This window comes from Lasioglossum baleicum, chromosome 11 (genome assembly GCF_051020765.1).
Source record: "Lasioglossum baleicum chromosome 11, iyLasBale1, whole genome shotgun sequence".
Taxonomy (NCBI): domain Eukaryota; kingdom Metazoa; phylum Arthropoda; class Insecta; order Hymenoptera; family Halictidae; genus Lasioglossum; species Lasioglossum baleicum.
In genome coordinates, this window is record NC_134939.1 from 11,174,555 (window position 1) to 11,196,715 (window position 22,161).

The following is a 22,161-nucleotide window of genomic DNA, read 5'->3' on the forward strand; positions in this document are numbered from 1 at the left end:
TCCGTTCTCGTATACGGTGGAAGAGGAACACGCGCGTGTTCGTTTCTTCTTTCTTTTCTCCGTCTTCCTTTCCACTCTTTTCCCCTTTTCTTTGGTGGCCTCTGTTGATCCAAGGCTCGGGCTCACGTCCGGCAGCCTCTTCCCTTGGGGCGAGCATCGAATTATCGTTAAACGTCGGTTCTTCCTCCTGGCCCCGGGGCCCACGGGGCACACACCGACCTGCCAGAAGAGAACACCACCACTGTGCTGTCTGTCGCATGTGGGAGAACGAGGTCGTTTTATTCCACGAAGAAACGTTCGTTGCGCTTGCGTAATTATTTTGCGGTACGTGCAATTTTGAAGGTGCTCATTAGCCCGTAAAACGGAAACGATACTCGGGCCACGTTCGGCCCAACAGAATCGTCCCTGACCGTCACGCTGCTGCGGCCCCGTTTCCCTCAGAACCGAGCCTTCTAGCATTCTAGTCCCTTCGTTCTCAAAGAAATGTCCCTGTTACATCATTATCTACTTCACAGTTACATGTAATCGTGCATTCTTCTCTTCTGGGGAAAATGTTTGACAAACTGTGTCTTCATGGGTTTGAGTAATTCGTGATCAAGAAAATGTCTTTGTATCGCATCAAGCATTCTAATTCTCATTTTCCTGAAGGGGCACGATCCATGGTTATTTCTCTATGTAGGTAGTTTGCTCTCAAACCGTATCTTTAGCTTTACCAGCGATCAATGAGCCCCCCTCGATCGATCGTACAGTTACACCTAGCCACGTTTCCTGACGGAACACTATCCATAGTCTCTTCGGAAGGGAAACAGGCCGGCGAGGTCCGCGTTCCGGTTGTCCACGGTACGGCGGCGCGGCGGCGGGTGAATGAGACAAAGTCGACGGAGCTAAAAGACGCGCGGCCATTCAAAGGTGTCCCGGAGGGACAGAGGCCAACGCAGGGATTCTTCCACGGTACGATCACGGTAGCCGGAAGGGTGCAGATAGAACGGGAACGCGGCTCGCCCCCGTGAACCAGACAGGGACGGGGAAATAATTACAGAGACTACCCGCCGATAAATCAAGATGCGCGCCCCTCCTCTATGCCCCCTTCCCCTGCTCTGTTACCTTTCTCTCCTTCGTCCTCCCTCCCTCCCTTTCCCCTCTCTCTTTGCTGAATCACAGGGACTCTCTGTCCTCTCTTCTTGCCCTCCTCTACCCCCATTTTTATCTCCCTCTATCTCTCTATCCTCCCTTCTCTGTTCAACAGGCTGGATCTTTCTTTCTCTCTTCGATCCATCGACGGCCTCGCCTTCTTCCTCTCTCTCTCTTCTTCGTTCTTCTGCATCTCCTTCTTCTTCTTCTTGTTTATCGTGCTCTCCTCCGTTAAGACGCGTGTTTCTTGCTACGTAGAGCGTAGAGAGTAGTGTCTTTATTACGCTCGATGGCCCCGCGCATTCTACAGGTTGATTCATCTTCTAGGGTGCTCCGCGCGCGTGGGGCACATCCCGTAATCTTTCATTTCACGTGGGCGGCACACAAGAGAGAAAGAGAGACGCCGAGAGAAACTCGTTGTAAGTGATTCCCTCCGTGAGGAAACGCGCTCCGGTGCCCGGAGGTAGGTATTGCAGACCCAATGCTACAAAATTTCTAGCCGACGCGGTTGACCACACTGCTAGCTCGCTTCGCTTTGCTCCTTCAGCCTACGGAGATCGCAGTTTTCCTTCCTCGGATACGCTATTTTCACGTCGGATCGCGAAATTGGACTTTACCGTGTTTATTCTGCTGCGAGCGCACGGAAGCAGCGCGAATCCGAGGCGCGCACTGCGTTACACGAGCGCTCTTGCCGCCGGCTGATCTACTCTGACTATCCGTCTCTACATTTTGCTTAACAATTTTTACTTCCTCAAGAAATATCGCCGTGTCGCTCAAGATTGTTCCTTGGGCCTTTTTGGGTTAGTTCGAATTTTTAGAGATTTCTTTAACCATTTTTATTTCTCGAATAAAATCAAATGTATTGTTCAAATATTGACGTTCTTAATTTAAGTGTCAGAAGAGCTGCAGGTTCATTAAATACCGATTTAATTTAATTACCGATCAGCAAGCTCCCCTGCTACTTGGCCAATGAAACATTACAATAAGTCTCGCCTCGAATTTTTGCATCTTTACAACCTCGCGAGAGGTCTTCAATTCATTTATCTTCGCAGCGAGTGAAAAAAGGGGTTCCGAAAAAATGAAGGAATAAATCACCATCAAGTTAAAAGGTGAATCTACATAATTACACGTAGTCGGTGGAGCGTATGGTTATTTTCAAATCACAGTCTGAAAAAATCATTTCTACGGTTCCCGATCGACCGAACGGTAAGGAACGCCGTTGAATGATCGCCGTGGACATAGAATGCGAATAATTGATCGGCGATAATTGTTGGCATTCATCCGGGGAACGAATAGCGACGGAAATGTTTGTGTAATGGACCTGGTGTGACATTCAATTATGATCGTCGTTATGAGAAGCATTATGTAACGCGGTTTCTAGGGAGAACGTTGCTCGTGAACGTTGTTGGAAACGATACTATTCTGAGCAGAAGGGTCATCGTGACCGACCTGGGTAACAGGAACAGATACCCTGACCGTAAACCTCGGGGGACGAACAGTAATGAAGGTGGCGTGAAAAGAAGGGAACCTGATTGCGCACGTTCGACCTTTTCCCGCCCCCTTCCTTCTTTGTTCCCCTTGTTCCGTGGCGGAATGCCGAAAACCGCTATGTAGTTTTTACTCGGTGACAATATATCATCCTTCAGGACCTCGATGATCGATCTCTAGCTACCTGAGCGTCGAACAAAAGCCGGGAAAAATGGTTTTCGCCGTTCGAGGGTAACGGCTGCCGAAGTCGGACGGTGCCATTATGCCAACCGCAGAGCAATTACTGCGTTTATTCATAAAGAGCAACTACCTTTTCAATTGCCACAGATGTATACAGCATTTTACAAAAGTATGTATCATTTTTGTTGCATCATCTACCAATTTTAAATTCCGAGAAATTAAGTCTCGCAGATATTTCCTTGTAGCAAAAATTAAATCGATGGAAACGGTGCCCTTTTACGAGTGTATCGCATTACAATTTGACGAGTGTAGCAGCATCGTTGTGTACCGGCATAAAGGTCTGTAGTGGCCAGAGGAGTCACAGAGAGCACAGTAACCCAGGTCGTTGTTTCCTCGCTCTCATTATTGTTCGTCCTTCGAGGTTTACGATCACGGTATTTCGTCCCTGTCCCTCAGATTGGTCACGATGAGACCCGTACGTTCGTTTCTACTCGTACATCCCTGAATATCGACTCGAGGGACCGCCCGTTGATTCCTTCGCGCTGGTTCTCCGCCGGCGATCGATAGGTCGTACCGAAAACGGTGTGATTCCACTTGAAAAAATAATTCGACAATATAGAATTAAATGAGTTCCCATATGAGTTGGTGTTCGAGGCTCGTAAAAGGCCCGTTCCGCGACTACGACCGTACGGGAGCGGCTCTATGGAGGATTTCCCGGCCGAGAGGTTGAGAACCTCCTTGATAGCGGGCAACACGGGTGGTCTCCGGAGGCCGCGCCGTGGCGGAACGAGCAAATACGCCGTCGGCATTTTTGACGGTGAAATCTGACTAGGTGGGATCCCGACGTACCCCGTGTCAGACGTCATTCTCATGCCCTTCCTGCGTTACTTTCTGCTGAATATAGTTGCGTATCTTTCCTGTCGCGGGCTCGATCCATCCTGCGCAACTATATCCTTCTAGCAACCTTTTCTGAACCATTGGCTAAGGCACGTCCTGGTGCACAGGACTACTGGACTCGTAGAAAAATATTGTCATTATTTTTCGCCTTTACATTTTTCAACTACTTAAGCTCACCTCATTTTTGATTCTGTCTTCATTTTTGTATTAATTCGATTTGCTTCATTTTTGCATTATTTGAACGTACACCATTTTTCCATTTTTTACCCTTATTCCATTTTTGCACGAGAAACAGTGCTCGAGTTTGAAACGTTCTCACATTTAAACACTGAGCCAACAACAAAATCGGGTATTTAAAATTGTTTCCGATGTGCGCGAACTAATTTTTTACACGTTATAAAATACAATTAAAAATAAAGGCCTATATACACTTTAAACACCGCATAAAAGTTAAAAGATAATAATTTAAACGATTTTTTTGTAGTCTTCGTACGGCATAGTCTTTTACATCTTCGTCGCAAAGACTGTCTTTTTCCCCAGAAACCAAATTGTTTAAAAAATAAATTACGAGTCTCTCCATGCCTCTCTGATCACAATTCCGATGACATCGCTAACGCAGATGACTTACTTAGATAAGACCACCTCGTCGGGGGATGTCGTATCGCCAGTCGAGGAACGTTTTCAGCTATAACATAGTTATTTCCACGTCTTGTTCTGGGAAGGCTTTCATTGGTTCCTTGCCAGAAATTTTTCTCGGTATACCCGTAAAGCCGTAGAAACGTGTGTTACGACACCGCGGGGCCCAGTCGATATTTCTCTTCGGGGAATCGTCCCGAGCATAAACATCGTCAGCCTGCCGAAAGCTTAAAGTGGTACGACTCGCGAATAAAGCGACCAGCCAATCACGATTATGCTCGCGACTTCCCTCCGACTGGCTCCACGGGTAGCCTAAGGCAGGTAGTCTCGATCCTGAAGGAAGACAACTCTCGGTCACTGATTTTTTGTATACATAATAAGAATTTTTCCTATGATTTACAAGTGTCCTAATGATGTTTCTTCTGTTCTCTGGTGGTCGTAGAAGGCGGAAGGTTACAGAAGGAGCTGACCTACGCCTCGGAAGCATTAGGCGAAGCTGCAGCATCGACGCATCAACTGGTCATCCAAACGCCGAGACATTCTGGGGCGAACATTTTGCATCCTGCCGCGCTTAAGGAACACTTAGCGATACTGAAGGCGGCCACGCAGGTCACCGTACACCTGTTCGAAATGTAAGCTTTCTTCTCCTTTTTTTTTTTCTTATTTTCCTTTCATCATTCTGATTTCTTGCGCGAACCGATGCGTACGCAAGAAAGGGGACGGCTGATGAGTCTGCGCAACGAGTTTCCGTGACTTTCAGTTTGGGCGGTAGCAATCGGCGCACTTAACTTCGAATTATGGCGATTTAATATCTCGTTAGCCGTACTACCGTTACTGTTTTCGGAGATCAAAGTATTTCACAATTATTTGCATTGTACCAAACGAAATTGTTAGAGAATCTACACGGTGACGTACAATTTAATATTTCACAGACATTCTTTCTTCCTTTCTTTCTTTTCAACATGGTTTTATCATTTGGAAGCACTTGAAAGAAATCTGTACAATATTCTATATTCTTTACCACGTTTTTTTTTTAAATATTGCTAGCCCAACAGATTGGTCGTGGCTTTCTTAAAAAATGTGATTCTTTTGCAACTGGCGTGCTACAGTTCATCCTCTTTCTTGCAAACTTTATGGACATGTTTACAACCTTTGAAAGCTACCATAGGCAAAGTTGAACACGTACACCATTTAAAAATCGACGTTATTTGCTTGGTGTATTATTATTTTCATGTTGAAAGCATGACTTAAAAATTATCCTACCCAAGAGCATTCAGAGAACATGAATATTATTGTACTTAAAAATTGCTGACACTAATTCGCCCTGTACATTCGATATCATAAAAGGATTGGTTCCTTTCTGTGTCTCGTTACAAAGGTAACAAGGCAAACTGCATTTCATGGTGGCTTTCGAGGGTGAAACGTGCATCGGGAAGCGGCTCGTAGAGGCGAGAGACACAGCAGCGATCGTCTCAAGTTTTTCTCGAGTGCACTTCTCGGGCCGCTTATCGTCGGGTGCAGGGCGGGGGTTAAGGGGATGCAAACTTGTATTCATGAATGCATGTGTTCCGTGTCGCTTGCAGCACGTGGAGGCTGAAAGACATGTGTTACGCGCTGAACATACCCAACTTCGACATGCACTACATCGACCAGGTAATTTAAAACTACCACTACTTTCTATGTAGGCGAGACGTAACCGTATGCGAACTCGCGCGCACACTTATTCGCGCTATTCGCGAATTCGACGCGTCAACTACGATACCGCGTTATTGCGCACGCACCGTGACTCCGAGATTTCTATTAGGATACATAGCGATGGCTACGATCGACTATCATCGATCTTTCGTCCCTACATCTGCACCATTCATTTCCTTTGTTACCCATCCGTCCATTATATTCATTTCGTGACACTTTATAATAAATGTGATGATGTCCATGGATCGTGTACAAAGTAAACAATTTTACACGAACAAATTCTACTCCACTCTGACTTTAATAGTTTGATTGCAATATCAGCTCTTCATGACTGTTCATACAATCCTCCTTCGAAGCTGAGTACAATTTGAAAATTTTTATAAACAAATCGGGCAACTGTGTCCCATGGAAGTTTTGCATACATATTTTCTATTATTTGGACCATACAGCCTAATTATGTAAAGCCTAATTATTGTACAGAGCTGTGGTCTTCAAACAATCATAACTTATCCTTACGAATTCGAACAAATCCATTTTTCCGAGGTTCTAGACTAGAAGATCTTTTTATTAATGACAAAACTCTCCGAGTCACACTTTAGACATTTTCCCTGAGCATATGGAAATGCTTGACGTGTTCGTGTGTGTTCGAATGCATGGGATGTAGAAGTTCATACGAGGTCGTGCCCATCGCTATGGGTTCCTATGCTCTCTTCCGAGTTCTCTGTGTTTCTCGGTTTCCCAGTCAGCACGTCGTTGGGCGACTCGCGCGCGCGTGGTCGTAAACGTCGAAAATTCAATACAATGCATGAAAACCCGCGGCTTTGTACCGCTGCGAGACACGGTTCATAAGTCGTGCGTGTCTCGCTCACGTGTGTGCCTCGAATGCCGTTTTCTTGCGCACAGCTAACGAGCGTACACGTTAAAACATCGCTAAGCATATATCCAGGGGAAGAAGGAAGTGTGTACATGTGGCCACATCAGAGACACCGCCACTTCCGCGACATTACGAGCGTGTTTCTCAACCGCTGTTCAATTTTATGCTCCAGTTTTCCCTCGTCGTTTCCAGTTTCGTCTCCTGAAACTAGTCCTGCGCTTCTTCCTTCGATTTTCTGACTACACCATCGATTCGACCAGTTTACCGCTTCGAGCTTTCACGCGATAGAGGATGCTTATCAGATAAAAAGTATAGTCGGTCTGAAATATGCGATAACGACGGAAAATAAAACGTGTTGTTTAACTGCTGGCTCCGAGGTGTGGTATTACTTTTTTTTTCATCAATCTACTTGGCGACGATTTACGACACCATAAACCATTTCACTGTTAGGCCAACAATGACTTGCGAGCAGAGTTGGGCAAAAATTTTATTTAAATAAAAATTTGCTTGCGGGCCATCAACTGTAAATTTTGCAGTATTAAAAAGAGAAATTTGTCTACGCGGTGCATACAATCAAAGACGATTAAAATTGGAAAGCAGCGAATTAATTTGTTTTTGAGTTCGTGTACGAAGTTTTTTCGGGTTTTGGTTATCGCGAGTAATCCGTGTGATCATGCCCGCCGTTAATAACGTGTTATTACGGTCCCGATGATGCATAATATATCGATGAAATCTCACAATCAAAGTTGGTCACAGAATTTCGATCTCATTGCGATTCATCAAGTTTCAATTTAAAAATTAATGTCAAATGATAGATGTCCTGGTATGCGGGCAGCGCCCCGAGCAACCGGCCAAATCACACGGCGGCCTCTCGTATCCCGGACAAACAGGAATATTATTATCCTGCAGCTGGCTACAGGCTGTTACACTTTTGCCCCGCGCGTATGAATTTTTCATCTTTGATATCTCGACTCTATCTCGAGCGATTTATACTTACTTATGAATCGCCGGTGAAATTATTATTCGTGCCCGTTACCGAACGGACTTCTGTGCAGTGCTTCTCGTTTTTCTTAGCCGGGGATTTATTGGCTATTGCTTAATGCGAAATTACTCGTTGTAATCGCGTAGTCTTGGCATTACATCGTGTCAATTTGCATAAATTTATTTTCTATTTAGTCCTCATAAATCGCAACAGTCGTCTTTGAGCACCTTTCACTGCATCTTAAAAGAATAATTCTATCGAATCGTTCGGAAATTATTCATGTGAAATTTAGGATAAATTTTTGTCACTTAAGGGACTGTATAAGCTGTCGACAAGTGATAAAAAATATTTTAATATTTTAAAAATATAAGTAAAACGAGCAAAAAGAATTTTAATCTGGACTATTATTAATTATAATGATGCATATAACTCGAGAGAAAATTGAGAAAATGCGAAAATGCACTATGCAGCTGTGCTCGACCGCACACGCGCCACAGAATGCAGAGGTGCATAGCTGCATAAGTGGTTGCAGTGCCTCAGGAACGTCTTCGTTCGACGAAGCTGTCTTCCCGCGTCTGGAGCGTTACACACCTCCACACGTGATCCTTTAAGGGCGTTTAAACTACGAGAAATTTAGTGTGTCATAAATTACGAGTGATTCATTACTCCATAAAAACTTCAGAAGTTATTCTCGACCTTCCCGCTTATTTCTAACAATAAGATTCCCGGTACAAATGCGCAATGTATCGCCGGGCGAGAGTTTTAAAAGTACTAAAAATTATAATACAAAGTGTTTCCGATTTGAACAGGCCGTGTCGACGTTCTATAGATTGATGACGGGAACTTTACGCACTTGTAGCATTTCATTGCCGCGTATATCACACGTGGAAAAATAGCAATTGCTGTCTTTCTATTCATTCGAACGCGGCGGGCATTGAATCAGAAATTACACTTCAATTCTTTCGATACTTGACATTGCTATTATTTAGTATATTTATCCAGTCAAGAATTGGACTTGGTTATATCCTAATAACTGGACTGCGGATTGTATGCACTTATGACAAAAATGTAAGACAGAATTTAAAGAATTTAGATAGAGAATTTGTTTCTCAAGAATTTCAAAACATTCATGCATTATTTACAACTTGTTAAAAAGGAGAAATGTATTACGTGGCTCCCGTATTTCACAGTTGATGTACAATATGACCACACTAATTACATTTGCAAACTATATTACAGATTTATGTTATGTTGCTCGAGTTCTTACATTTATTATAACCGCGGTAAATGTTTTCCGGGTGGGGTTCGCGGACGTTTTTCGGCATTGTTTAACGGTAAGAAATGATTGCAACAGAGTGAAATTTCATTGGGCTCGTTTTTTCGCAACAGATTAATCTATTAAACCATTAGCGCCACCGGTAAATGTTTCCTGTGCAAAAAGGGGAACGGGGGTCCGCGCGCGTCATCTCGCAAGGGGGCCTCACCGAAAACGAATTAGGGGGCACGGCTGTGACTCCTTTTCTTTTTTTCGTCGAGGGATCGGAAAGGACAATTTGACAAATGTCCGCGGCGGCGTTCCCCGAACACTATCCGAAATTCGTATTATTCGTGAATCAAAAGGGCCGAAAAAAAGGGAGACGCTTGAAGCGGAGGACCGCCCTATTCGAGTTTCCGAGAACACACAGGTGGCCGGCCCGTAATGCCTCTCGCTACCAAGAAAAACCTTATGGCGATCGTTAGTGTCCACTATCGGAAGAAAAGGAGAAATAATCGTAAATCGGAGCCAGGGGAAAGAAAGAGCAAGACAGAGAGAGAGAGAGAGAGAGAGAGAGAGAGGAGAGAGAGAGAGATAGAAAGAGAGTGAGAGAGAGAGAGTACCGGTGCTCGCCATTAAGCGACGACGATGATTAAATGCCCCGGAATCATAATAATTATCATCGGAGCCGGCATCCAGCCGAAAATTGTATTAAGTCGCCCCGTACGAACGTAATCTCGCGGCGATCGATGGTTCGTTAATCGAGGAACACGCTAGATCGATCATGCTCTCCGTGCGCGTAATTTTTCAATTACAACGAAAAACCAACCTTCCGGCAAGCTAAAGGGATCCGTTCTTTTTAGATCTTCGATAGTATCATACCCTGCGCCATCATTACCCCGTTGGACTGTTTCTGGGAAGGCAGCAAACTACTGGGACCCGAGTATCCCGTGCACATACCGTAAGTACAAATGGCTCGTATGCTGAAAAATATAAGTAGGGTAATTGGTCTTGGAGTTAGCCATCGGTGAAGGCCAGTAGTCAGCACTGTTATTAATACACTATTTTCTAAATTTTTTGTACAGGGACATTGCAGCAAAGTGAGGTACAAGCTGACACCATATCATTTAAATGTATAGGAGAGATTGTCTCTTATTTTTAAGTACTTTATAGACTACTGTTTTAAATTGTATAAAATTAGCTGACTACTGGGTGGTGGCCGACATGAGGCATATTTGCCCGAATTGCTTCCAAGTAAATATTAGATTTCTTGTGCATAATGTTTCACAAGTAGCTCGTCAATATTGGAAAATCTGAACCGGCTTTATTTGAACTCCTTGAATTCCTTCATGCCTGATAATTTCCTAGATGGGACAGGAAATTTATAATTGTCGCGTATATCTGCATTTACTTCGCTGCTCAAGCATTCATACGAAAAGATCAGAATTTTATTTCGTCTTGAAAGACAGATGCAACATACGTGCTTAACATATTTTGTACTCGATTGCAAATTGCCGGACGATTTTATCGCGTTGTTCTTGATCCATCGCGACTCCATCGAATATTTCTGTCTTCAGAGAATCTTTCGCTCTTGAGAGAGAATCTTTTTCTCTTGAGAGGGAGAAAGAGGGAATCGGCAAATTGATTTCCAAGCTTTAATGCTAAATTAATCGTCCGTCCTCGTTCGCGTTTCACGATTGCGGATAAGGACTCGATCAGTCCTCCCCGCCGAGCCGCGGCGGAGACGTAACAGGAAAAGGATACTTAATTGCAACATAGATGCACCACACGCATACGCTTACCGCCGATATATTAGGCTGCCCGGGATATAAATGGCCGGCGTGCGTTTTTGCGTTTGACATGCTGTAATTCGGATGTAATTTACGCGTATCGATCAAAATACCATCGCGGTTTGTACGTTTTTTTTTTACCGTTGCCGAAGCTTTTACGCCCTTTTTACAAAATTCCACGGTTTTATTACCGAATTATCTGTCTTTCGAGGATTTTACTAATGTTGCTTCTTTATTGAGCATTTGGGGATCATGCGAAAAATCAACATAATGTTTTAAGGCTTTTACAAATGTTGTTTATTTCTTAGCTTCCAAAAATCGATAGGAAAGTGTCATTATGTTTTAAATATGTTACAAATAGGCTGCGGATTTTTATGGAGAACACAAATTTTCATCGATTGCAAGAATTAGAAATCAAATAGAAAGCTGTTCTTCTCTTCGATAAAAGTAACTACATATTTTTCGTTTCTTTATAAAAGTAACAAGACTATTTTTATTCAAATTTTTAGCCACTTTTAACATATATACTTACCCAGAGAAATAAATTCCTTGTGAATCCATTTTTATAAAATAAATTCTTTTAATTAGTATGCTATTTGAAATGTGTCATTTACTAAATGCATAAAATCCGCAGTCTAGCAATAATTGTCTCGTAAACCTCGCGGACCGATCGAAGATCCATCGTGATCGCATTAAGTCGATCATCCCGCGGGGGCAAAGAACCCGGGTCGTTCATGAAATTTCGTAACGTATTCATTTTTTCGCTTCCGTATGGTTCCATTGGACAGCGGGGCGCAAACGAACAAGCCGATCCAGTGGACGAACCTCAATCCGACTGGTATGCTGGACGAGATGAAGAAACAGTTCGTGTTTCCCTTCAAAACTCTGGAGGATTACATGAAGCGAGCCGGGATAACGAATGGCTACCAGAGCAAGCCGTGCCTCGACCCAACGGATCCGGAATGCCCGGAAACCGCGCCTAACAAAAAATCCCAGCAGGTAAGCAAGCCTCTCTTGTCCCGAGATTTTTGTTCGAGGCACAACCTCTCGACCGATTAAGGTGAGAGACCCTGTGTGTAATTGTTGACTCATGGACCGGCTGCGAGCTTTCATCGCAAAGCTATCAAAAATTGTCATAATTTCTCGCGCCAAACAGGATAACGATTTGGATTGCCCCCTGAAGCAGACAGTTTCGATTGGAAGCTTAATTTTCTTCTTAATCTCAGAGACCTAACCTATTCTGTAACCCAATAATTTTTGAAATTTTTCTTTAACTCCCTCGTGAAAATTTTTCATTGAAGAATGATTTTTGGAATGCATATAATGGGATATTAAATCGCGTAACATATGGAGAGTTTAAGGGGCCATTTTCGCATTAGAATTCCAAGTCCGGGATAAGTGACATGAAACACACCCCGTATATCGGCGCGCGTTGCGTCGTGAAATTCTTCTGGCTGTAAATTCACGGTATTAGAAACTTTTCAGAACGATGTAATTACACGGCCCTGTGCACACGGTGTTTCCCCGTTGGTTTCTTGTTGGCCGAGGTTCCCTCTTGCCACGGTGCGGTGGTGTTATCCTCCCAAGTAGCAAGCTCGTGACACGTATTACGCCACCATCGAGCATTCGCAACCGTTGTAGAACCGGCGAACGAGCAAAAAGCTCGCAACCACTTATTAGCACGCTTGTTCCTGCGTCAGAGGGATTGATGTTATAACTCATAGCCTACGTGCAATTATGCCGAGTCCGTTTATTAGCTTTAATTCTGTCTCGGGCTCATTTGCCGGCGGATTTATGCCCGCGATCAATCTGCAGGACGGCCCCTACAGATTGATGCACGGAAATAATTATACGCGCTATCAATATCGCGAAACGCCGGAACGGCGTATTAGAAGTCGATTGGCTGCAATCTCAACCAGGAATTTATTTTCTGCAATAGATCGGCCGAGTACCCCCCTCCCTCTCTCGTCTCTTTTTTTTTTACCATGAAATTAATCGCCACGGCTGATAATTGATTGGAGACTCGAAAAGCTGTCGGAGCAATCGACGCAAATATTTCGTTTCGGTCGTTGAACACTGTCGTCTCTTTTCTTTTTTAGAGATGTTGAATTCCTCGTTGAACGCGTCTCAAACCTACACTATGCTCGGAAAATAGTAATCGATGCTGTATGGAATTGTACGTCAGTTTTTTAGTATATATTTTTGGACGTTTTTCTTTGAGCTCAATTTTTTATGTATAAATGGAAAACGTAATTTTATTTATTAATCTTCTTTCCATACATTTTATGATCATGAAAGGTTTAACAAGTTTGCTCGTATCTACGCTTAGTACTTGCAAAACTTTTAAGAATCGATAGAATTGTAAGAAACCGATGCAGATTAATTCCATAAAATTCGTAAAAATGAATGAAAAATAGAAATGAAGGATAAAAACGGGACCCGAAAAAAAGATGATCGTAAGGAATTCGCCTGGTGGACAGGAGGGATTGTCCATTAAGGGAAATTGGTCGAGGAGTGGCACGTAGGCCAAATCGCTATGGAAATGCCGGCTCGTAGCCGACATAATCGGTCGCGGGACCACAATGAAACAATGTAAAAGCGTGGCCGGACGGTAAAATTCGTTCATAAGACGGTCGCCCGGAATAATAAGAGGCCACTTGGAATTCTGCGATCGATGTGCGACCGGTTGCGTTTACGTTGGCGATCCCGGTGGGTCCTTTGGACAGGCGACGTCCATTTCGCTTTGATGTCCGCACCGTATTCCGTACTCGGAGCCGGCGACCACGGTAATGAATACTTAATTGACCGTACCCCGGGGATCGTGCGCGTACGTAAAGGCGCGACCGAAATCGAGAATTTCTCGTCACGTGGTCGTCGAAAGGTGAATGCTGATGCACCGGGAGCCAGAGGAAGTTACTACCTGTCCGCGGCAGAATCTATCGAACCCGAACGCGGAAGTTCACCGTTCACCTGCTAAGATTTCGAATCCACGAAATTGTTCACCGGACACAGTGCGTATGTCTCTGGAATTTTTAGCTGGAGAAAAGGTGTTTTGTGATTTACACGTGAGGTTTCGTTTGAATGAGAGAACAGTCGGAGAAAAATGGAAGATTTCAGATGGAGGTTATAGGAAACTATTAACATCTTTTTATCGAGTATTAGACTGCGGATCTTTATGCAAAATGTTCTGCCTGAATTCCAACAAACTGGAGTGAAATGTAAATTTTCTTATCTACATTACCTCTTAAATTTCAATTAATGGTCGAATGAAGCCATTAAAACTTTTAATTGATCGTGAAAAACAAGATACATATAGTACAAATTCAACATTAAAGCAGTGTTAATTACAGTACTTGCGAAAGAGATCGCAAAGAAAGTGGTTAAAGAGTGAAAACACAATTCGGCGATTTTCCGATTCCAAAAGTGAATTCAGCACTGAACTGGAATGCACTCTGCTCGAACGATCAAGATTCAAGATCGATACCAATTTATCAAGATCTAGAGCAGAGGAAAACACGTGTGGATTCGCGCGAGCGCATTTATTGGCCAATAAAATGCGAAAGAATGGGGAACCGTTGTTCGACTCGATTACGTGGGCAGTTGCCGTTCGATTCGAGCATGCGATCGAATCGACGGTTCGGCGAAAGGGGGTACCAGAGGCAAGCTCGCGGCTAAATGAATTTTCGGGGCACAATAAGATACCGAAACTCGCAATTTTCGGCCGTAAAGTCGCGTGCAAATCGGCGGAGGCGAGAAGAAACGGGACAACCGTGCCTTCAATGGAACGATTCCCATGCGGAATCGCGCGATGTGTATGCGAGTCGCGTGGGCCGTGACCAGAGGTGCATTAAAATAATAAAATCGAGAGATGTGCGTCATTATTGCGCCACGTCGGTGGTCGCTGGTCGGGAGAACCGTGCACACACGCGCGTACCGCACGCGTATTACCTTTTCACAACCGACACATTACGTGCCCGTCATTTCTCTGTCATTAACATACGGCCAGATTCCGGGCCGGCTCTGCACGTGTATCTACAGACACCAGCACTCAATGAATTATACCCGCGTAATGACAAATTATAATCGCTTCGTGGAAAGTCCGCCTCAAATCGCATACCCCGCTTACAAAAAGTTTCGCATCGCTTTTCAAAAAATGTAATTCCATAAAAAGCTACTGACGACCAAATAATGTGAATAATCTTGAAGTTTCAATATTTAGAACCGTCTAGTTTTCTTTATTGAAGCGAAAACTTCTTTAGGGACACCGCGTACGCAATTGATGGGCAGTGAATGAGTATGATCCGTCACGCTCCGAGGTGAAACGCGAGCGAGCGAGAAACAGACAGGTGTGCAATCGCCATAGAAATTTTCACTTCGGTCTTGCGGTCTTATGCCCACAATATTGGTCGGTTTTATATTTTTAACTTAATGTGCAATTAAAAATTATTCGGACTTTACTAAAATTATATTATTACGTTTATCTCCACTGCATAAAGGGCACGAAGTGCCTTTCTTCTTCTTGCTTATTTCTGCTTTCGTTCGTCCCTCGGAGCGCACTCGCAGATTACCTCTTCAACGACCTCGACAAAAGGAGAAGTGGAAGGCACAATGAAATTTATATACAAAGATGCATGGCGAGTCTTTTTGCGCGATCCTGTGGGCATCACGAGCACATACTAAAACAAGAGACAAGGAAGAAGAGAGAGAGAGAGTCTTTTTTGCAGGGGGAAGATACAAGGCGCGGTCAATTAATTTCGCATAATTGAAAGCGTGGATTTATGTCGTCCGATCTTGCAAGGGAGGAGACTCTTTCTCCCTTTCTCATTTCTTTTCTTTAACCCTGGCTCCTCATTTCTACTACTATTTCCATACATTGCGTGCGCGCGCGCCCCTGTACTTAAGGTAATTACGCTTAATGATCAGCATACCGAAGGACCGCTTTGAGTGTTGCTGTAGGCGAAGGATGTTCTTTGGAGAAAGCTTGCATCTGGTACATAGGTAATCTAGATTCCTATTGGCAAAAATGATTTTGTATTAAGATTCTCAGTTTAATTAGAAGAAGCTGGAGTTATAATTGAGTTGGAAGAATTCAGGCGGTCGTAGAAATTCCAGATCTCTCTGATTTCATCCCCACTAGCAAATATCTGTATTTTATTGTAGATATAAGATATCCAAACTTCACGTTCGTTGCATTCAAAGTTTGAGAGGGTTGCAGCTGCTTCCTGAGTCGCCGATTTTTTCCGACCACAGCTTCCGTCCCCTCGGAGAGATCACGTATCTGCTCTCCATCAATGATTTTATCGATCACCGGGCTCTAGAGAGCCGGTATTCATTAATTATGTGATCAAGTGATAATGAGTCAGATAATAATTCCATTAAGTTCTCGTGAAAACGCTGCCCCTACACTGTACTAAAAATTATTTTATCTTGAAGGTGCTAAGATGTTCAGAAGATAAATTCTTAAATAATTTGCCAATCAAGGTTTCAGGCCGGGTTTGTTCGGGTCCACGTGGACCCAACGATCAGCCGGATGTTGAAAGTCATTGAGAAAGATATCGTGACGTGGTGGTGAAGGCAACGCGAACCGATACTTACAAGCGATAATCACGTTGGGTGGCCTCTGTCTCTACACGTAGCCTGTGTTGGCATGCGGGTGTCGCGCCGCGAATGCGCGGAGAATTAAAGGATGATCGGATATCAACGAACGGAATCGCGTTAAATTGGAATTCTTGCGGAGGTCTTGGTGAAAAATTTCGGACGCGGCTCGGTATAATTGCACCGAATGGTAATTACTGCGCCGCGGCGGACCTCTCTCGAGAGCTGTCTCGAAAACTCAAATGACCGGTACACTTTCAATCTTAATTGAATCATATGTATACTCCGATCGCGCAGCCTTGAATCTTTTATTGGCATAAACACACAGCCGTATCGAATCTTTAATAGACTTACGAATTGTAACTGTTGCAACATTGTGGTCCACATCATTGTTTCGAATTTGATTTTTGTAATTATTATTTTCCAATCTCCAGTCTATCGATCCGTGAAACTGTATTTTCGATATTGTCCAAAAGATATTCACAAAATTTACAGAAATATTGTGAACGCGTGTGTGTCACAATTTCTTCGGAGCGAGTCTTAATTATTCTGCAATGTCCGACGATTTAATCGTGGGTAATTAATACAACCTCATTAGTATGCGATCAACGAGCCTGCACGTATCTTTCCTCGTTCGTTTTTGCGCTTTCGTTTCTCCTCGCTCGTGTTCGTCTCCAACGATTTTCGCGAAAATCGAAATTTCTTTCGATTTCGCGCCTTTCTTTTCCAACTGAGTCGGCTAATTAATTGATGATTACAAAGTACTTACATAATTGCATGCCGGCTACACGCGGTGATTTTTAAACGACAGGTTTGACAGGTTGCGTGACCTGCGTTCGCGTCCAGTGGAATTACACCGGTAATCGACGATTTCTATTCTGGGGACCATAATTCAAAACGAAGTGTTCTTATCTTTTCACAATAGGCGGTGTAGGGTTCACAAAATTTTGTTGTACCATTTTAAACAACCATTATGCTTTTATATGTTAAAAAATAAAAATTACTCTCATTCGGATTAATCTTCAAGCATGAATTTCTGTTAAAAAAACTCGAAAAGAAACGTTATTTCTTTTATAAACAACTAATTATATAATAAGGGAGGCTTATATTTTTATTTCGAGTCGCTGTGAGGACGCTATTTCTCGGGAGACGAGTGTAATTCATTTTCCAACCACAGCCTCGTCCGATTCGGAGCCAAGCCCGCCTATCCACGAATCTCTGAAGCGTGACTGAATCTAGAAGCCGCGTCAAGTCACGTTAGGAATTCTTTTGCCTGTCCAAAGAATAATTCTGGACAGAAAGAGGGTTCGAATGGGCGTTCCTTGGTGCCCCGAGAAATGGTAAAAACGTGATGTAAGTGAGACGACAGAGGGTGGCCCTGGGGTGTCGCGGGACCTCACAGCGAGATTTTATGGGGACCTATAAAAGGAGCATACCAGACAGGACTTTAAACGATCGCCGTCTAGTTGCTTGGACCTTGTCCAATCTCCCCCTATATCATACCGAAATAAAGAAGGGACCGATCACTCTGTAGGAACCACCAGCTTCTAAATCTCATACCGATCGGATGAAAATGGCCCCCTAACAATTCCTGATCGTAATTCGATTCGTTTACTTTCTAAAACATTCTCAAATAGTTGTATTCCTGCAATTTATTAGAATATCATTCAATATTTGTTTTTGGGTTTTCAGGATTAATACTTTAGGGACTGCATGTTAACAGAATTCTTAAAATTAGGTTGGTTCGGTGTTAAACGAGCACTTACGTTACCATAGATTGCACAAACCATTTGGGTACTTTTAAACAGTTGTTCGTACATCTAAAGTACGCATGTACTGCCACATAAATCACATGTATAGTCTTTTTAAACAATTTTTTTTGTCGTCCTACACGCGAGTCTACGTTATTAGCGCCAACTTTAAGGTGCCCAAGCCGAGTGTCCAAGTTCCCAGAATTGTTATGCGTATCGTTAAATGTGCATGGGGTATTTCTCCGATGTATACATGACGATATACGGTTTGTTTCGGCAGGTACCAGACATAGGGGCGGAATTAACGGGCGGCTGTTACGGTTTCGCTGCGAAATATATGCATTGGCCCGAGGAGCTGCTCGTCGGCGGCGCTAAGCACAATAAGACCGGTCACTTGACCCGTGCAGCTGCGCTGCAGACCGTGGTGCAGCTAATGGGCGAGCGAGAGCTTTACGATTTCTTCGCCGGCACCTACAAGGTACACCACATCGACTGGTCCCAGGAGAAGGCGTCCCAAGTCCTCGAAACCTGGCAACGGGCGTTCAGCAATCAGGTGAAGAAGCATTTGGACGCGAACGGCTCGGCGCCGTACAATTTGTACGCGTTCAGCACGACCACCATGAACGACATACTCGGGAAGTACAGCGAGGTGCCCGTCATGAAGATCGCCATTGGCTGCGCGATGATGGTCAGTAGAAACCGTTTAAAAACCTCTTTCGAACCATTAGCGGACCATCAATCACCCCGAGCGTTAATAACGCGATCTTAGACTTTAGCCTAACACCGTTCCCAGACTATGCAACCTCACAGTAATGCATGTTGCTAGAAGTTATTCTACTCTTCATTTTGTACTGTTTTTAACGCCAAAGCAATTCTATTTTCAAATCCAACTTTTAAGTTCGTAGATACGTGTCTCTGTTTTGCTGTGTTCTTCGTTTCGATTCGAAAAATTCAACTCTGCATTAGATACATTAACTATGCGATGGCTATAAACTAATCGAAATAGCGCATTTTTATAATTAGACAGCGAATCTTTATTTATAGTCTAGTTTGTTAAAGACTTCTGCCAGACTTAGTGTCAACATCTCCTTAATCCCAATATACTGATAGGACCTTTTTATTTTGACTATCAATCTAACCGTTCTCTGGTTTATTGCAGCTGTTCTACGCAGGCATAGTCCTTCTCCGCTGGAAAGACCCAGTGCGTTCTCAAGCCGGGGTCGGCATAGCGGGCGTGATGCTAATCTGCGCAACGGTAGCAGCTGGTCTGGGGTTCTGCGCCCTTCTGGGTATCCCTTTCAACGCAGCAACCACTCAGATCGTCCCTTTTCTAGCCCTGGGCCTCGGGGTACACGACATGTTCCTATTAACGCACACCTACGCCGAGCTATCAGTGAATGAAGTCCCTAGTGGGGAGCAAACGGGAGTAGTCCTCAAACGAACAGGTCTATCAGTTCTTCTAGCTGGGATCAGCAACGTGTCAGCCTTCTTCGCAGCCGCTTTGATCCCTATCCCAGCTCTGAGAGTCTTCTGTCTGCAAGCTGGCGTGTTGTTACTCTTCAACCTTGCTGCGATGTTGCTAGTTTTCCCTGCTATGGTCAGCCTGGACCTTAGAAGACGCAGATCAGGTCGCTCGGACATTTTCTGTTGTTGTCTACCCTCATCTAACACTGCCAGGAATAAGTATGCTAACAGGACAACGAATGGGACAGCGAAGCAAACTGTAACCAGAGCGATACCCCCAGAACGTCGCGAGACCTGCACTCAAATCTTGACTTCTCAAAACGCTCAGAGTGAATCCTGGGTCGGTGGTAATCTAGATGTAGACTTGGACAAGCAGTGCAGCGAGGAGGATACCCTAACCGGCTGCAGTCAGGATGACTGTCTCAGTTTCTCCTTGACGCAGATGGCTGCAAGGCATTACGCTCCCTTCGTCACTAAACCGGCGACCAAGGTCTTCGGAATGATGATGCTAATTGCAGTTCTAGCTGGAAGTGTCTGGCAGGCCATCAGGGTGAACGACGGGCTAGAGTTAACCGACTTGGTACCGCAGAATTCTAATGAACATGCTTTCTTGGCAGCTCAAGCGAAGCACTTCGGGTTCTATAATATGTACGCGGTCACTGGCAGGGACTTCGAGTACCCTAACAACCAGAAACTATTGTACGAGTACCACGAAGCGTTCATGAGGATAAAGAACGTGATCAAAAACGACAACGGGGGCTTGCCCGAGTTCTGGCTCAGTTTGTTTCAAGATTGGTTGAAGGGTTTGCAAGGAGCGTTTGATAGAGATTATAATAATGGATGTATAACGCAGGAGAGGTGGTACAAGAACGCCAGCGATGAGGCAATCCTTGCTTACAAGCTCCTGGTGCAGACTGGTCACGTTGATAATCCTATCGACAAATCGCTGGTCACTCAAGTCAGGCTAGTTGACTCTGAAGGGATCATCAATCCTCGAGCGTTTTACAATTATCTAAGCGCCTGGGTGTCCAACGACGTTCTCGCTTATGGATCCTCTCAGGCTAATCTGAGGCCAGAGCCTAGACAATGGATCTATACTAACGATCACGAGCTGAAGATCCCAAAGAGCATGCCTCTGACTTATGCGCAGATGCCGTTTTATTTGCACAAGCTCACCGACACACAGGAGATCACAGAGCTGATTGGTAGTGTGAGAAAGTTATGCAGGAAGTTCGAGGAAAGGGGACTACCCAATTTTCCTTCTGGTATTCCCTTCCAGTTCTGGGAACAGTACATGGACTTGAGGAGCTGTCTAGGCATCGCGTTGTTAGCTGCTCTGACTGCCAGCGTTGTGGTAGTTGGGATTTTGCTGTTGAACCTATGGGCTGCTCTGCTGGTTGGCACGTCTCTCGCTGCTGTTGTTCTTCAACTTCTCGGAATCATGGGACTTTGTGATATTAAGCTCAGCGCTGTTCCTGCTGTGCTTCTCGTTGTCAGCGTGGGGATTGCGGTGCACTTTACGGTGCATATTTGTCTGGTGAGTAGTATTTATTGAACGTACTGAAGAACTTGCTGGAGAACATAGTTCTTGGAACAATGTTTGAAACGTACTTTCCTTTATTGGCAATTATACACGTTGAAGGAGTAAAATAACTCTAAAATTGAGTAGACCATCTTGAATATCTTGAAAACTAAAGTGCGTAGATTGTTAAACTTTTTTCGAAATGTGTGGTTTCTGATCATAAATTCAATGAAGTATGAAAAAAGTTTTAATTCTCAATCTAACCATTTTTACGGTTTATTTGCAGAGTTTCGTGACGAGCATCGGAAGCAGAGATCGAAGGGTCCGGTTAGCGTTGGAGCACATGTACGCGCCAGTGATCCACGGTGCTTTGACGACTCTGCTGGCTATCGTGATGCTAGCCTTCTCCGAGTTCGAGTTCATCGTGCGGTACTTCTTCTTGGTGTTGCTCTGCTTGATCGGGGTCGGTCTGGTGAACGGTCTGTTCTTCCTGCCGATTTTGCTCTCGCTGATCGGCCCGTGTCCGGAAGTGATACCCAACGATCACCCGGATCGGATTTCAACACCGACACCACCTGCCTCGCCGATCGTTCGAAGATCGAAGCCCCCAGCGCCACCCAGAAGATCGTACAAGATCGATAATGCTAGGTTACACGCTGAGCCATCCTTGACGACGATTACCGAGGAGCCGAACTCCTGGCACAGTACGCAAGAGTCTTGCATCATCGTCCAGCCAGAATTGAAGGTCGAGACGACTTCGACGTGTGGCAATCAGGTACGATTCACCGTGCGTTTTGTATTATTTTTCTCCAGGTGAAACAGATTGTGGACACTTGTTTCGTGGTCACTCCGAACGTACCCTCGTTTCGAGGGTATCGCTTAGATTTTGTAACGCTGCGTG

The 22,161-nt window shown here is 44.3% G+C and overlaps 1 protein-coding gene across 3 annotated transcripts in view; it reads left to right on the plus strand.

Moving 5' to 3' along the window:
• Positions 1-22,161, plus strand: part of Ptc (protein patched) — a 44,570-nt gene that overhangs the window by 19,010 nt on the left and 3,399 nt on the right. For all 3 annotated transcript variants that reach the window (XM_076433434.1, XM_076433435.1, XM_076433436.1), the window contains exons 3-9: positions 4,775-4,964; positions 5,916-5,985; positions 10,002-10,099; positions 11,717-11,927; positions 18,555-18,962; positions 19,434-21,275; positions 21,547-22,035. In XM_076433434.1, coding sequence (XP_076289549.1) covers positions 4,775-4,964; positions 5,916-5,985; positions 10,002-10,099; positions 11,717-11,927; positions 18,555-18,962; positions 19,434-21,275; positions 21,547-22,035 — 3,308 coding nt within the window. The remainder of the gene's footprint in view (positions 1-4,774; positions 4,965-5,915; positions 5,986-10,001; positions 10,100-11,716; positions 11,928-18,554; positions 18,963-19,433; positions 21,276-21,546; positions 22,036-22,161) is intronic.